Below are 16,927 nucleotides of genomic sequence, written 5' to 3' on the forward strand. Positions count from 1 at the left end.
CTGTTCGGCCACTTGTGAGCCACCATTGCCGCTACTTCCTTGAAAGATCTCAGTTTGTTGAGGACCCTCAATAGAAGGTTGTGAAGAGGGAACAGGTAAATCCTGGACCATCTGTTCCAGTCAAGGGACATCGCGTCCACTGCTTCCGCCAAGGGATCCTCGTACGGGGACACGTAAAGGGGTAACTTCTTGTTGTCTTTCGTCGCAAAGAGGTCTATCTGCAGTTCTGGGACTTGACTCAAGATGAAGGAGAATGATCCTGCGTCTAGGGACCATTCCGACTCTATCGGTGTGAACCTGGATAGAGTGTCCGCTGTCACATTGCGGACTCCTTGAAGGTGAACTGCCGACAGGTATCACTTCTTCTTTTCTGCCAGTCGAAAGATGGCCAACATCACCTGGTTGAGTGGTGGTGACCTCGATTCTTGTCAATTCAAGCATCTCACAATCACCTCGCTGTCCAGTACCAACCTTATGTGGATCGAGCGACGAGGGGAGACTTTCTTCAAGGTAAGGAGTACTGCCATAGCTTCCAGAAAGTTTATGTGAAATGTCTTGAATAGATTGGACCAAGTTCCTTGGGCCTTCTTTCGATGAGAAGGACCTCCCCACCCCTCCTTCGAGGCGTCTGTGTGAATAGTCAACGAGGGGGGAGGTGGCTGAAGAAGCACCAACTTCTTTAGTTGCCTGACTTGGGACCAAGGCCTGAGAAGCGTACGTAGACGAAGCGGTACTGGTCTTATCAGATCTCTTCGCGCGTTTGATGCATAACTTCTCCAAACTCCGGTTGCATCCTTTAGCTGTGCTCTTAGCACCGGGTCTGTTACTGAGGCAAACTGGAGAGAACCCAGCACTCTCTCCTGTTCGCGTCTTGATATTCTTTCGGAATCCAGAAGTCTCTTGACAGAACTAGCTATCTCCTTCCTCTTCTTCGCCGGGATGGAGAGTTGGTGTGACACTAGGTCCCAGTGGATTCCCAACCACTGGAACTTTTGAGATGGAGAAAGCCGAGACTTTTTTCTGTTGATCTTGAAGCCTAGATGCTCTAGGAACTGGATCACCTGTAGGGAAGCTTGCAAACATTCTGTCTTGGATGCTGCCCACACCAGCCAGTCGTCCAGGTAGGCTACCACCTGGATTCCCTTTAGGCGTAATTGTTTGAGAGCTGCGCTCGCAAGCTTCGTGAAGATCCTTGGGGCTATGTTTAGCCCGAATGGCATGGCTCTGAAGGCGTAGAGTCTTCGATGTAGCTTGAACCCTAGGTAGGGGGAGAGTTGGCGATTGATTGGAACGTGCCAATAGGCGTCTGACAAATCTATGGAGACGGTGTATGCCCTCTTGGGCAGTAAGGTCCTTATGTGTTGCAGGGTTAGCATCTTGAACTTGCAGTTCACTATGAACTTGTTGAGTGGCGACAAGTCCAGAATGACTCTGAGTTTTTCTGAGTCCTTCTTGGGAACACAAAACAGCCTCCCTTGGAATTTGATGGACTTTACCCTTCAAATTACTCTTTTCTCCAACAGTTCTTGAATGTACTCCTCCAGAACGGGGGTGGAGTGTTGGAAAAAACGAGGGCACGGGGGTGGAATGCTGTACCAGCTCCAACCCAGTCCATTCTTGAGTAGGCTGTGGGCCCAGGGATCGAAGGTCCACCGATCCATAAATTCTGAAGTCTCCCTCCTACCGGTATCATCTCACTTTGGCTGCTGTTGCCCTGAGGTCTTGCCTCCTTGACCGCGACCACACCTGAATCCCCTCCCCCTTGAGGGGCGTCTAGACGAACCTCTGGCTGCTCCTCTAGGCTTCGCTCGAAAGGTAGTTGACTGCCCTTCGAACGCCGAGTTAAATGCCGGAGACTGCGTAGACACGGCTTGGGGTACCCACTGGTACGTGGTCGGGGTTTGTGCCACCATCTGGGGCACTGTAGGCATAGGAAGTTGTTGCTGCTGCTGTCTGAATGGCTTGGCTGGCCGAGAGGGTAGCCTAGTCTTCTTAGTCTTCCTCTTTGGTTGGGGACCCTCATTCGGGGAAGACTTTCTCTTGAGAGATAGGCCCCACTTCTGGAGAAGGTTTCTATTCTCCGTGGCGACCTTATCTACAACCTCCTTGACCGCTTCACTAGGGAAGAGGTCTTTGCCTCAAATGCTGGAGGAGATTAGCTTCCTTGGCTCGTGCCTCACCGCAGCCGAAGCGAACACGAACTCCCTACAAGCCCTCCTAGCTTTGACGAAGCTATAAAGGTCCTTCGTCACTGTGGCTTGGTGTGTCTTAGCCACTACCATAAACATTTCATGGACCTTGGGGTCACTTGCCATTGTCTCCAGAGTCGTTTGATGAGACATTGAGGCAGCAAGTCTTTTTTTTGTCTCAAGCTCCCTGCGCAAAAGAAAGTCAAATAGCTTGGGGAGGTTCTCACCGAACTGACGTCCGGCAATATCAGCCTCCAACTTCCCGACTGAGAAGGTAAGATGGACGTCCTTCCAGTTCTTGTGGTCCATGGGTAGGGCCAAAGACAGAGGTTTACACTCCTCCAGGGAGGGGCATGGCTTATCTGCCTCGATTGCTTTCAGCACAGCCGTAAACCCTTTCTGCATAAAGGGGAAGGCTCTAGAAGGAGAGGACACAAAGGAAGGGTGCTTCTTACTCAAAGCAGGTACCTTTGAGTTTGTGAAGCCCCTCTCTTTCATCGAGCTTGACAGTAAAGCTTGAGCCTTAGCGTGGTCCAAAACTATGACCTCCTTCGGCTCCGTTTCTTCCTTTGAGGTTGGTTCCTTCCTTAGACGGACATAACAGTCCGGATACGACTCCTTGCTGGGCCAGAATTCCACCTCCTCAAGGGGGACTGAGCCCAACTTCTCCGAAATGACGATTTTTCCCGTCGTCATAGGCATGTGCTCGGCATACCTCCAAGGGTTGGCATCTGAGCACAAGGGAAGGTCTTTCACGCTGAGCTTCTTCTGGGGCCCACGTGATGCTGCAAGTCTCCGCATCTCCAGCTTCATTGCAGCAGCCTTCTCATTATTTTCCCTCTGCATCTGTTGCTTCATTCCAACGATGGAGGAAAGGGTCTTTCCCAGCTCATCTGGGAGAGAGGACGATGTTGAGGGAATAGGTTCAGAGGCCTGAACCGGAGTAGCCGACACCTCGTCGAACTCTTCCTCTTCATTGTCTGGAGCCTGCTCTTCTTCCTGGTCTTCTGCCAGAAGGTCTTTTTCCAAACACTCGGACACCTCCGACATCCTATCGTCCAATTGGATGTCCTGCAGGGCGTCCGCGACTTCAGCATCCACCGGGATCTGAACCAACGGTATCTCCGCTTGAGGCTTGGGAATCACTGCCTCAGCTGACGCCCTGGGGAAAAGGTAAGCCCTCATCTTCTCACTTGGAAGATAGGGGCCAGAAGTGTTCTTCTGAAAGCCCCTTACCCAGGTACGAAGCTTCTCCCTTGCTGCGTCCCTTGACCCCGCCGTCTTAGGGGAATCAAAAGCCTCAGTAATCAGGTTTGTGCACACGGTACATACCTGCGGGTCCCAATACCGGAGATCACCTTTGGAGACTGCGCATGCTGCGTGCCTCCTATACAATTCATGTCCGCAGAAGTTCTTGCTGCGGACGTTGCAGAAAACGCTTCCACACTTCGGATGGTCCTCCTGTAAAGAGAAGAAAATTCCATTAGTATCAAGTGAACTACGTATCACTGGATATACATAGCTTAGAATAACTAAACTAGAAAGGAAAGACACACACTTGTATTTCCCGCAGTCAATTGCTGCAACCTTCCAGGTAATAAAATCATATGGTTAATCTATTCTAGAGCGACCATGAAATAATTTCCAGAGGAAACAGGTGTAGCTCACACCCAAATAAGTGATTTTAAAATGCTGGATAGTAGATAAGAAAGAACTCACTTTCTTTATCTGTATGGTTACACCAAAGGGCTGTGCAAGACAACACAAAAGTGTTAGTGTTGTAACATATACTATACTATAGTTTTCTCCCTACAGTATATACTATACTGAAAAATACTGGCTACAGTATAGAAGGTAATGTGCTGGCCGGCACACACCTTAACTAGTTCCAAAGTATACTACTTACAGACTATAAGGTGGAAGAACGCTGGTTCAAATGCGTGTGCCGGCCGGCAACTACACAAGATAGCACCCGGCTGCCGGCCGGCAGAACCTCGGTGTGTTTCTATTGCCCGCCGGCAGCTAAACAACAACACCCGGCTGCCGGCCACTAATCGTAGCGGCCGGCAGAACAATGGTGTGATATTATAGCCGGCCGGCAAAGGTATACAACCAATGCCGGCCGGCAGCAAAAGAACCAGAGAACTCCAACTGCCCGGCTGCCGGCCTAAGTGGCCGGCAGCCGGGCTAGGGTACAAACACTAGAAGAAAAACAGAATGGATGCCGGGATAAGAGATTGTACTGCCTCATAGCCCGGCAACCCGAATGAGTGCACATAAGGAAGGGGAGAATATAACTTCAGGCTTCCTTACCAATGCCATCTGGCTCTACAGACAAACATGGATGAGAGACCAAGGGAGGTCCGGGCAGCGCTCAAAGCAGAAAACCCTTGCCGTGCCGGCCGGCAAGGGACTGAGTCAACCCCACATCCTAACCTATGCTAGGTACAGATGTAGAATGACGGACAGGGATGCAGTGGCTAGGCCATCACTAAGGAAAGAGGGGGAAAGGGGGAAGAGGGTCCTGCCAACCTTGCTCTAATAATGAATCACCCGCAGCCAAGAAAACTCATCTTAGCCTAGGGGAGATCCGAGGAGGGAGGCCAGCAATACTTGCCAACTCCCGCGGAACCAAAGCAAGGAAGGCGTTGTTATTCACAGAAAAAGAGGATCTCATCCTCCACACCAAGAACAACAACACTGGACTAGTCTGTCAGAACACAAAAAGAAGGAATCATCTCGTACAGAAACCTTCGAAAGTGAACTAAGGAGGCTAAGCCTCCTATGTCTGCTGTCAGTCTAGCCAGGGAATCTCAACCACAAAGCTAGACAGAAACAGACTCAGACTAAGAACTCTGATGTCCTGCCCCCTTCCTGAAGCCAGACTTACTGGAAACAGGAAAGAACAGAAACACCCTAATATAGTTGTATCTAAAGTCAATTCAGATAAACCATTAGGGTTAAGCCCAAGGCTTAAGCAGAGGGAAAGGGATTGCACACATTCTCCGAAGAGAAGATAGCAACCGGGGAGTGTGAGAAAGTATTCTATGGCCCCATAGACAACTAGCCTAGGCACGAAGAGAATCGATTACCTAAATCACCGAAACTCACTCGTATACTATCTTGGAAGAAAATCAACATAATCTTAAATGTATAAAACTGCCTAAAGCTTCAATAAAATTTCAAAACACTCGGAAATCTGAATATCATGCAGGAAAGTACTAGGGCCAAACAACTAGGTTACAAGGTCTAGCGTAGGCCAGAATCGGCAAATCCTTCGCCAAAACGGAAATACTAAAAGCATCATATAAAGAAATCCTATGTAACGCTGAATAGCTAAAATTATTAAAGCGAAACAGCCGGGAACGTCGCTCTGGCTAACTAAATAACTCATAAATAGCGAGCGACAGCGTCCAGGACGCCTCCGGTAGGCAACAGCTCTTGTAACAACGATATCACTTTCAAATCATTTTAAAATTACCAAGAGCTTACATTTATACATAAAAGAAATAATACTCAACTTATCAGAAGCAGAAGAAGTTGGAGAAAGCATTATAAAGTTGAAATAATCCAAGAATTGCGAGATAACACAGGGAAAAACACCGAGTTGTTGAGCTACGCAAAAAGGAATACAGATGGCGCCGTGAGCGGTGCAATGCACACTTACGAAACGGGAGAGGAGAGATACCTTGCGAGCGGCTCTCCTTTCTTTTTCGTTTTTCGTTTTCTTGCCAGTTGACCCCTTCGAAGTGTTAACTCTATTCGGGGTGCAGATTGCTATGTGGCGTGTCAAGAATACGTCCTCTGATATTTCGCGATATCCCTGGTTCTTTTAATAGGGATATTCGCTCCAGGAGTTAGAATTCTGGGTACCTTAAGGTAAATTCTCTGGGAATATCGCCGTAGTTATATATACCCAAGGAAGCTACCCTTTAGGAACTTCCATCAGGACGACATGGCTTGAGCCCAAAAAGTATACTGTAGTTTTGAGATACGGGCATTCAAATTTTTTGTTTGTATTTTTATAAAGACAATATCAGTAAATCATGATTATTATCAATTTTATGTTCTTTTTTTGGATATCAATAAACCAAAACAATATTTATCATAATTTAATCATAAATGAAGATCGCTTTGCTGATATCTCTTCTTTAACATGTACAGTATGTCATTTTAGGGGGGAGCCATGTACCAACCGTATGTTGCACAATCGTACATAGTTCATTTTGTGCTTGTATCTTTCGCTCTCCCCTCGCACTAAAAAGAACCTGAAAAAGCATGTCTGTTTTTCTCATCGGTAACAGTGTCAATTTTAAACATGAAAATTCTTCTTGCCTTGAGCTTTTGTATATAAAGGAGAGTGTTCTATAATAAACTCACTCAGTTGCTTTCATATTGTCTTTGAGTCACAACCTTCTCTCGGTCCGTCACACTTCTTTAAGCTACTGGTCTGGCGAGACGGTCGCTCCTTCATCCTTCACTAACTCCGCTAATATCGTCGATATTACCCACTTTTGAACTCTTATTAGAGCCAATTTTCTTCTTCCTTATGTTAGCAAGATGGTGAGATTGTCTTTTCCTCTTGGGCATGATGAAATTCTTGGCGAAACCAAGAAAAACAGACGTAAAAGCGATCAAATGTCAGAGGTCAAACTCGAACGTGATCTCTCTCTGAGGGTGTAATAATAACTTCGTCTTGTGACTCATGGAATCTATACAGATGCCATTGCTCACAATTTGTTTTATATTAAAATATGATAATCACAATTTACGATAACAGAAGAAATACTGCATTTTCTTGTAGGAATCAATGTTTTTGGCTTATTGAGTTACTTTTACTAATTACCCTGTAACTATGAAAGTAAGAGGAATTTTGATAAATATTTCGTATACGCATTCTCCATTGTCATACGAAGCTCAGTGAATTCTTTCTGGATTTTTTTTTTTTTCGTTGTATACCCCCACATATTGCCATACCGGCCTGGCCCTTTAAGGGGGAGCCAAAATTTAGATATTCCTAGTGGAAATTAATAAATTAAGAACTGTAATTTTTGCCATTGATTATATTTTATTTTTCATGATTTTAGGCTCTAGAGAAAAAGAAAGAGGAAATCAGCAACACAACAGAGGATGCAGATGATGTTTTGGATGGTGTCAAGATTGGGGAAAATTGTAAAAATAATGGCTGTAAAGCAGTAAGTTTTTCATACTTTGAATTTGAAACATGGTTTTTAGAAAATACTGAAAATTCTCTCTGTAATGAATATTTATTTACATACACAATATTGTAAATTTTTTTACTTGGTTTCTATTAGCAATAATTCTGCATGCAAAATGAAATAGCTGAATTGTGATTATATGCATTGCTAATGAAGAATTTTTTTTCAACTGAGAATTCCATGTGATTGTATACCTTTTCAGGTCTATGAAGGCGAACACAGCAACTTAGAAATGTGCCAATCACATCCTGGCATTCCAATTTTCCATGAGGGAATGAAGTTTTGGAGTTGTTGTAATAAGAGAACTACAGATTTTCAAGAATTTCTAGAACAGTTGGGATGTTCTACTGGCTATCATTGCTGGCATAAATTGGTAAGATTGTAATGGTGATAAGGTAAAAAATCTGTAAAAGATCATGAGCAGCTGTGTTAGTATAGAAAACCTAGGTAATTTGATGTATTAGATTAATGTAAATTTAAAATTTTTATTGGTTTTGGTGAGGAGGATGATGGAGTTCAGAAAACTGGTGAAACAATTGCTGTAGAATAATGGCTCATGCTGTGAGGCACTAATGCCCTAGGTGTATCAGGTTCAGGGTTTAGTGGTACCTTGCTTTACACATGCCATTCGTTCTGGGAGCAAGTTCCCAAATGAAAATACTTAAACTGAAGCAGTTTTACCCATAAGAAATAAAGCAATACAGTCGATGCATTCTGCATGTCCATAAAAACACATGTTGAACCTCGTAATAACGGAGTGTCCGGTACTTCCGATAGTCCGTTGTATCCACAATAAGTTTCCCAAAGCATCAAATCAAACAAAATTATACGAAATAATATAGGCTTTAGGCCTACCATATATGCCACAAATGTGGATAACATCAAAACAAGGATGCTTTTATTTTTCTCTTTTGGGTCACTTAATAAAGGAATTTAATTGAATAACACTCAGCGAAAACAAAGTAATGTAATTAAAAATGGAACACTTTAGTGAGGTCAAGAATAGGAGATACGAGGGGAATAATTTTATTGATATAAAGAAGCTGAGGAAGACCTTGATATGCCCATGAATGAATTCAGTGTGTTTGAAGTCGCAGCTATCATTAAAAAAATTCAAGAGAAGAAAACCCCTGGATACGATGTAATGACTGCTGAGATGATATTGGCCGAAAATGAAGCGACTCCCAGAATACTTGAAAGAATATTGTGTAGAATGTGGTATGAAGAGGCAAAATCTAATGAATGGGAGGTAGGAGTGTTGGGGAAAAAAAAAATCTGGCCGATTGTAGTAACTACAAAGGCATCACACTTGCGTCAGTTGTCATGAAAATATATAGTATGCTTATTCTGAAGAGACTAGAGAGAAAGATACATGAAAATCTGAGAGATGAAAAAGTAGTAATTGGAAAAGTTGGAAGTTGTACTGGCTCAATTTTCTTTTTAATACTTGTACAACAATGTTTAGAATATAGAAATCTACTTTTGATGGCATTAGTGGACTATGAAAAAGCCTTTGATAGTGTGCACCGGCCAATTTTGGGAGAGTCTTGCTCCATTATGGAGTTAATCTTAAATATATATATATAATGTTGTCTGTTCATGAGCATCGCAAGTGCAAAGTTAATGAAAAGTGCTGTTGTCACCTATGTTGTTTATCTCATGGATTTTGTAATGGTGGAAAAGGATTGGACTGGGTTGGTAATAGGAAATTGGCTGACCCATAGTATCCTGATGATGCTGTCCTTATTAACCCTCTTACCCCCAAAGGACGTACTGGTACGTTTCACAAAAGCCATCCCTTTATCCCCATGGACGTACCGGTACGTCCTTGCTAAGAAATGCTATAAAAATTTTTTTTTCATATTTTTGATAATTTTTTGAGAAACTTCAGGCATTTTCCAAGAGAATGAGACCAACCTGACCTCTCTATGACAAAAATTAAGGCTGTTGGAGCAATTTAAAAAAAAATATACTGCAAAATCTGCTGGGAAAAAAATAACCCCTGGGGGTTAAGGGTTGGAAATTTCCAAATAGCCTGGGGGTAAAAGGGTTAACTGAATACTACAACAGGACTTGCAATGCCTGCTGACCAGAATGCATGAAATACCACATGAGGTTGGGCTCAAGATAAATGGAAGACAGACAGATGATGAGAAGTGAATATGCAATGGAAGATGAAATATCATTGGGAAGAGAAAGGATTAAGGAGTGAGAATCATTTAAATATTTAGGAACTATGATCTCCAATACACGGTCTTTAGAATTCGAGTTTAATGAAATATTGAAAAAAGCAAATCAGACAATTGAAATTGGATATCAAATCGCCTGATGTTACATAATAAAAATCAGTCCATATATCAGTTTAGTGAGATTGGTGTGACTTTATGGACATGTCGTGGTATGACGACTAAATAATATCAAACAGATTTAGTAGATTAGAGAACAAAGCCCTCAGAAGCATATTGGGAGGGCAGGACAGGATTATAAATGAAATATAATCAAGATTACTTGAGTGTCACATGTGGATGAGATCAGGGCAGATGGAGATGGTTTGGGCATGCTTTTCACACTCCTCAAGAGAGATTAGTTCACCAAACATGTAATTGGGCTCCACAAGTCACTAGAAGAGTTTGGAGACCCAGACCTACATGGCTGAGTACTGTGAAGCATGAAGTACGAGATGTATGGAGAAGTATTAATTTAAAAGCTCAAGTTAGAGATGACTGGCGAAATCTAACAGTGGCCCTTTGCATCAATAGGCGTAGAAGGGAGGTTGATTGTCCTTCTTGCCAGCATTAGTGGGCTTCCTTACTTGATTATCTTCCCCCTCTCAAGTGCCATGGAAGTGGGTATTCGACCCGTTGATGCCTCGCTCCAGACCTTCAGAGCTCTCTGGTGATTGTGGTCGTCGACAGCCTGTAGTCACAGTCCCTTCCCACCGAGCCTCTAAGGCACCATGAGTCACGACTCCCTCCTCCATAGGGCCATGACATTTCGTCCTCACTCTTCAGCACCATCCGCATCCATAACGTCCCCTGTGTTCAGGTAGGCTGGAGCTCAAAGATGCGCACTTCCAGATCCCAATTTAACCTGTGTCAAGGAAATACCTACGTTTCATCCTTCACAAGAGAATGTACCAGTCCAAGGTGCTGTGCTACAGCCTGTCCACTGCCCCTCAGTTGGTCACAAGAGTGTTCACCTTAGTATCAATCTGGGTCAATTCCAATGGCGTTCGTTTCATTTGCAATATAGATGATTGGTTGATTCTTCCAGACTTGGAGACCTTTCTCGTACACCGAGATAAGTTTCTTGGTTTTTGTCTGGATCTGGGGATCGTTATAAATTTCGAGAAGTCCTCTCTCAAACTTGCACAAGAACTGGTATACTTTGGGATGCAAATACACCCAAAACGGCAAGGATTTTCCATCCCAAACCAGAATAGAGATTTTCAAGGAAGCAGCCCATCCCTTCCTCTCGCAAGCACATCGGTGGCTTTACCTCTTGGGACACACAGAGATATATCACAATGCAATCCTTTGACTTCATGTCTGGAGGTTATCCATAGTCTATTCTCGCAGGGAGGCTTTTCACACACGAGTGAAAAGTGTGGGATACCTCTTTAGGTCGTCAATTGCTTGGTGTTGTAATATCTTGCCTCTCGATACCTTTATCCCAGTGATAATGGATTTTTTTATACCTCAGGAAGGATAAACTCTGTTTGGTCCCAGTAGTGAAAGTCTGTCACTCAAGTTTTGAGTGAGACTTCGACCAATTTCTCCCGCTTACATGTGAGAGAGACGGTCCTGTACTGAGAACTAACCCAGGCATGTTAGGAGTCTTGGTACTCAGTATAGAAGTTTGTGCTCTTCTTTTACCAGTCCTCAATCTCGTAATGGACCAAGCACGCACATTGTCGGTTGGGAATAAGGACTCGGGACTTCTTTCCCCATCTTTTTTAGGTGTGTGCAACCTTTTCAAAAAGAGGCCCACTAGCCAAGAATCTCATGTTATAAAGGGCCACACATAGGGGCCTCAATAAGAAAACTAAAAAATTTGCTTTGTATTTTTAACTAATGAAAAACTTTCTGTAGTAACAAAAGGCCTCACAGGACATGTGAATATAATATACATATAATGTGAATATGATATATAGTACAAATAAAATAGAAAAACTTTCACCTATGTCAAGCAAATTATCTCGAGAACTAAGATTCTTTACATTCCCATCCTAAACTAAATACTGTTGATTTCTCACCCAGTTACCCATCTGATTTTTATGGATATTTTCCAGGGGGTAATTATTATTAGACATGGCCGTAATACGCATGTTGAGATAACTGTGTACTTGTATTGATTGTAATATCCTAACCTTCTTTATGCAACCAAGTAAAAACGTAATATAGTGGAATGACTGACTTTGCATTTGTTGCACCAACTGGTCAATATCATGCTGAATGGCTAATGTGGCAACACCTAAGGTGCTTTCTAAGTTTCCATCAGTTAGTAACGACCAAAATGTAATCTTAACTAGATTCATTTTTTAAAAGATCTGTTTGCATACAAACATGTTACCAAACACTGCCATAATCTTCCTTGCATGATCTTAGAGTTTGGGATATATTGTTAGATAAATGTTGTTGATAGAACTGATATACTGAGCTACCACCATGCTTATTTCTTAATCCATTATTGAACTGCAGTTCCATTATTTCAGTTTTTATATATCCACTGTAATAGTTTCCACATCCATATGAAATGGGGAAATAAACAGCTCAATAGCCAGTGAGTGTTTTCTAAAGTCATGGAATCTATTTGAAAAATCTTTTAAAGCTGCCAATCTGTCACCATATATCAAACCCTGTTTATTACTTATTACATGGTTGTTTAATGTTTGGAAGTGGGATATGTTTTGTTTACTGATTTGTGATTCCCACAACCGTTATTTGATCTGAAACCCTTTGATCAGGGAGAACAGGTAATTAATGAGTTGAGGTTGCCATTGAAGCATAATATTCAGGGTACTGAGATAGTCTTATATCTACCAAAAATTGTAAGTCACACTTCCATGCATTATCTTTCATTTTAGGGTTAGAGTTACCCTTCATGCCAAAGAAAAACAACTTCATTCAAAAGTTCATATGCTCCTATCAGCATTTCTGCCTTACAGTACTTAGCCTCCTGACTTCATAAAAATACTTCACATCAAAGTACTGTATTGCGCTTTAGTAACTGCCAGTAACTCTTTAAACTGGCGATGATTTCGACTTCTTGACTTAATGGAGTCGACTGCTTTCACAAGAACATCTGGAAAGTATATTCTAGTAGCACACACAGCTTTTGGGTGTATGATACAGTGCAGGACATTAAGTAAGGATGAGTTGAGGGGGCCGGCCGGCATATACCGTTTTTTAAGGACAGGACTATGACATTCATACCACTTAATTAGGTGACTTAGGACATCTCTGAACTGCATAGGATTTTTGCCTCTGAACTTCGGTTTTGCGACGCCAGGGCGAATTATCCTGAAAATGAGTGTTTTTCAAGTTCTATTTTCTCCCTTGATAATTAATATTAAGACCTGAGATTACTACCCCATATAGACCTGATGTAAACCTCCAGTCATATGAAGGGTTTTTTTTTCTAAAAGTCATTTTTCTTGCTAGATATGAATTTTTTCATTGTGGTAAAAACGCCTTAAAATGGGGGGAAAAATTAAGAAAAAATATGAAAAATAAATTGGAAAAAAATTGCAGCATTTGATTGTTTTATAAAGTCTTTATAAGTTATATACCAAATTTTAATGCTATATCTTCAAAACTAAAGGAGAAGATAGAATTTGAAGGTCAATAAGTTGGTTTAGAGATACGGGCATTCTAAGTTTTTCATTGTATTTCTACAAAGACGGTATTAATTTATCCTGATTATTATCAATTTTTGGATATTATTAAATGAAAACAGTAATTTATTATAGTTTAATCCTAAATGAAGATCCTTTTGCTCACTACAGTATCTCTCTCTCTCTCTCTCTCTCTCTCTCTCTCTCTCTCTCTCTCTCTTTTTTTTTTTTTTTTTTTTGATGCTGCTGTCGGTGCTCAGTCTCATACCTTTAAAACGTGTCCACCGTTGGTTAGAATAAAGGGTGCTGCCCAGTCTAAAACTAATGATTGCTCTCACTGTTACAAGTGACAAGGGAAGCATGACCAGGATTATTATTCCTTGGTGTCCACATGATATGTCTCCCTGTAATTGTTTATAATGGGTCTATGTTTGACCAGTGGCCTCATGATTGTTCTTTTGATGAGTTCTGGTCACTAGATACACGCTCATTCAGTAAGGATGAGGTCATATGTTGCCTGGTCTCTCCTTTTCTGTATGCCGGTGAGTGAATACACTTGTGCAACCCTATAAATATCCTGATTTAACGCGGATAACAAAAGGCTATCGAGTGCAATATAGCTACAAGTTTTCGTGAATAGTCGGTGATTAGTTTGAGGTCAGGAAAGTGGGATGAAACGTCGGCATAGGATAGTTATCTTGTGAATTACTAAAAATCTGATCAAGATGGCGCTCTATAATACAGGCAAAGCTTGGAGGGACATTGCTGCAGTCAGCAAAAGTAAATTCCATGAGTTGGCGAAACAAGAACTCAAACGTCTGATAACAGAGGTCACTAGTAACTCCAACCAGTATGACGAAAAAATATTCGCAGACATATTGAAACAATATGATCCAACAAACTGGAGCAAATCTGCGGAAAACATCAGCAAAATAATAGAAGAAATTCCAAAGAAGATCCAAGTGACAAAGAGACTTATAAAGAAAGTTTACATCAGTCAACACATTCCATCAAAGAACAATAAGAAGTCCAATATGGTGAATATGCTGATCGATGCATTGGGAAAAAGAATGCCAAAATGGTGCAATACATGTAAGATATGGTATTCCATTAATAATCCTCAACAACTGATTAGAAAATGCGATGCCTGCCATATTCCAACACACCCTACATGTGCTGAAATACAGCAAAAAAATAAAAAATAGAGACACAAAGGTATTCTGCTCAACATGCTTAGTCTGGATAGAAAATATAATTAAGTCAAGACTGAATCTGCAAATAGTTGAAGATAAAAAAGAAGAAAAGTGAACAGGATATGTGTAAGGATGCAGAGGAAATTATTGATATAACTTATGATGACATCCAACAACATACCTACAAAGAAATAAATTATCAGATGTAAACAAATAATAGACCCAAGAGACTCTACCCAGACCTGCACACTTTTAGGGAAGAGCAAGAACAAAAAAAAAAGGAAAAGAAATATATAGTCTGCAATTTGCTGAAAAGAGGGAATTGCAGATTTGGCAAAAGATGCTACTACAAGCATCCAAAGATATGCCATAATTAGGAAATATATGATAAATGTGCGTATTTAGACGGATATGGAGACGAATGCAGAGATCTCCATCCAAAAATATGCAAAAACCTAAAAGGAAAAGGATGCAGTTTCAACAAAAAATGTCGATATATGCATCCTGCAACCATGAATGAAAGTAAGAAAACTCAGCAAGCTGAAAAGAAAAATGAAAGCAAAAATGAAACAAAAAAGCAGGCCTCGTATATACCGCGCTATGCGCCAAAGGCCCCAAGATATGATGCCTTTCAACCCAAATATGCACATTTAGAGCCCAACTACAAAGAATGTATCTATATTGCCAGGGGTTGGTGTAGATATGGGGATAATTGCAGGTATACACACAAAAATAAATATGAAGGCGAAAGAGCAAATATAATAGAAAAGTTGGATTTTTTAATGGCAGAATTCCTGGAAATGAAGAAAACATCATATCAGAACAGGAAGGAAGCATGGGAAAATCCATATTATTACCAATATTAAATAATGGGGATGAAGCAAACCATAATCATGAGTAACTCTATAAGGAAAATAGAGTTCTTAGAAGAACTAACCCAAATTGAAAAAAAAAATAATATATTAAATATAAGTGAAACATGGTATTCCCAAGAGACTGGTAATGATGACCAGATAAAGGGTTTCCGAACTTATAGATCAGACAGAACAAATAGGAATCAAGGGGGAACCGCAATATATGGAAGAGACATGAATCAAGGAAAAGTCTGTGAAAAATACACAAACACAGAATGTGAATTGATTGCGGTAGTATTTGAATTTGAAAAACTAGTGAATATTGTAGTTTACAGACCCCCAAATACTAAGGAGTTTGACATAATAATAGAAAAAATAGATGATATATGTAGAAACCATGAAGACTGGATCATACTCCTATCCGGAGATTTTAATTTTCCTTTCATAGATTGGAAAGAACGGATAGAAGAAAGTGATTGTATGTATACATATAAAAAAAGAGAGTAAAAGTAGCGCAGAAGATAAGAGGCAATTTGAAAAGCTTCAAGATATGCTATTAGAACATAGTATGCAACAAATAAACCACATTCCAACAAGAAAGAAAAATGTCTTAAATCTAGTATTTGTGAATGAGGTGAATTATGTTAAAGAAATAATAGTGTATAACACGGGAATTTCAGACCACAATGTCATAGAATTAATAGTCCATTCCAAAGCAAGTGATCGCAGAATTAATCAAAGCACAAAACGGGAAGGATATGGAAAATATAATTTTTATAGTAAGAATATAAAATGGTCAGAAGTAAATGAAGAACTGAATAAAGAAGGGAAAAATGTATTTGTAAGTGATAATATACAGGTAAATAGGGACATACTGTACAAAATACTGGAGAAAATTGTTGAAAAATATGTACCGAAAAAAAACAATAAACAAAAGACATGCATACCAAGAGACAGAAGGATCTTATTTCAGAAAATTAGAAAGTGGAAGAAAAATCTTGCAAAAGAAAAAAATGTGGAAAATGATGGAAATAAAATGTAAGATACAAAATGCAGAACAAAAGATTATACTATTGAAAGAAAATGAAAAAGGGACTTAGAAGAAAGGACACTTCAAAGTATAAAAAAAAAAAAACCATTGTACTTTACTCCCATGCAAAAAAGATGAATAAAGGGAGATTAGAAATAGGCCCTCTTAGAAGGACGGCTAACGAATGTAAAAAAGGAAATATGCAACATATTAGCAGAAAAATATAAGAGAGTTCACGCCAAGAATTGCAAATGAGAATAAGGAAACAGAAATGAGAGAAGAAAATGTTGAATATCTAACAGATATAGATATTAATGTAGCAGATATTGTCAAGGCTATAAACAGAATTAAAAATGGATCGGCAGCTGGATCAGATGGAGTTCCAGGAATTTTGTTAAAATAAACTGCAAACACTATCGCGAAGCCGCTTGCAATACTGCTAAGACAAAGTGTAGATATGAGCGAGATATATGTTAAACATAAATTAGCTTATATATCCCCTATCTTCAAAAGTGGATCAAGACTAGAGGCAAGCAATTATAGACCTGTTAGTCTAACATCACATATTATGAAAGTGTATGAGAGGGTAATAAAAAAGAAAATAAT

General features: G+C 40.6%; 1 protein-coding gene across 1 annotated transcript in view; it reads left to right on the forward strand.

The window, feature by feature from the left end:
• The window catches only part of mora (CHORD-like protein), a 177,889-nt gene that overhangs the window by 146,353 nt on the left and 14,609 nt on the right, over positions 1-16,927 (forward strand). The window contains exons 4-5 of the mRNA XM_068362337.1: positions 7,277-7,384; positions 7,611-7,781. Coding sequence (XP_068218438.1) covers positions 7,277-7,384; positions 7,611-7,781 — 279 coding nt within the window. The remainder of the gene's footprint in view (positions 1-7,276; positions 7,385-7,610; positions 7,782-16,927) is intronic.

This window comes from Palaemon carinicauda, chromosome 38 (genome assembly GCF_036898095.1).
Source record: "Palaemon carinicauda isolate YSFRI2023 chromosome 38, ASM3689809v2, whole genome shotgun sequence".
NCBI lineage: Eukaryota > Metazoa > Arthropoda > Malacostraca > Decapoda > Palaemonidae > Palaemon > Palaemon carinicauda.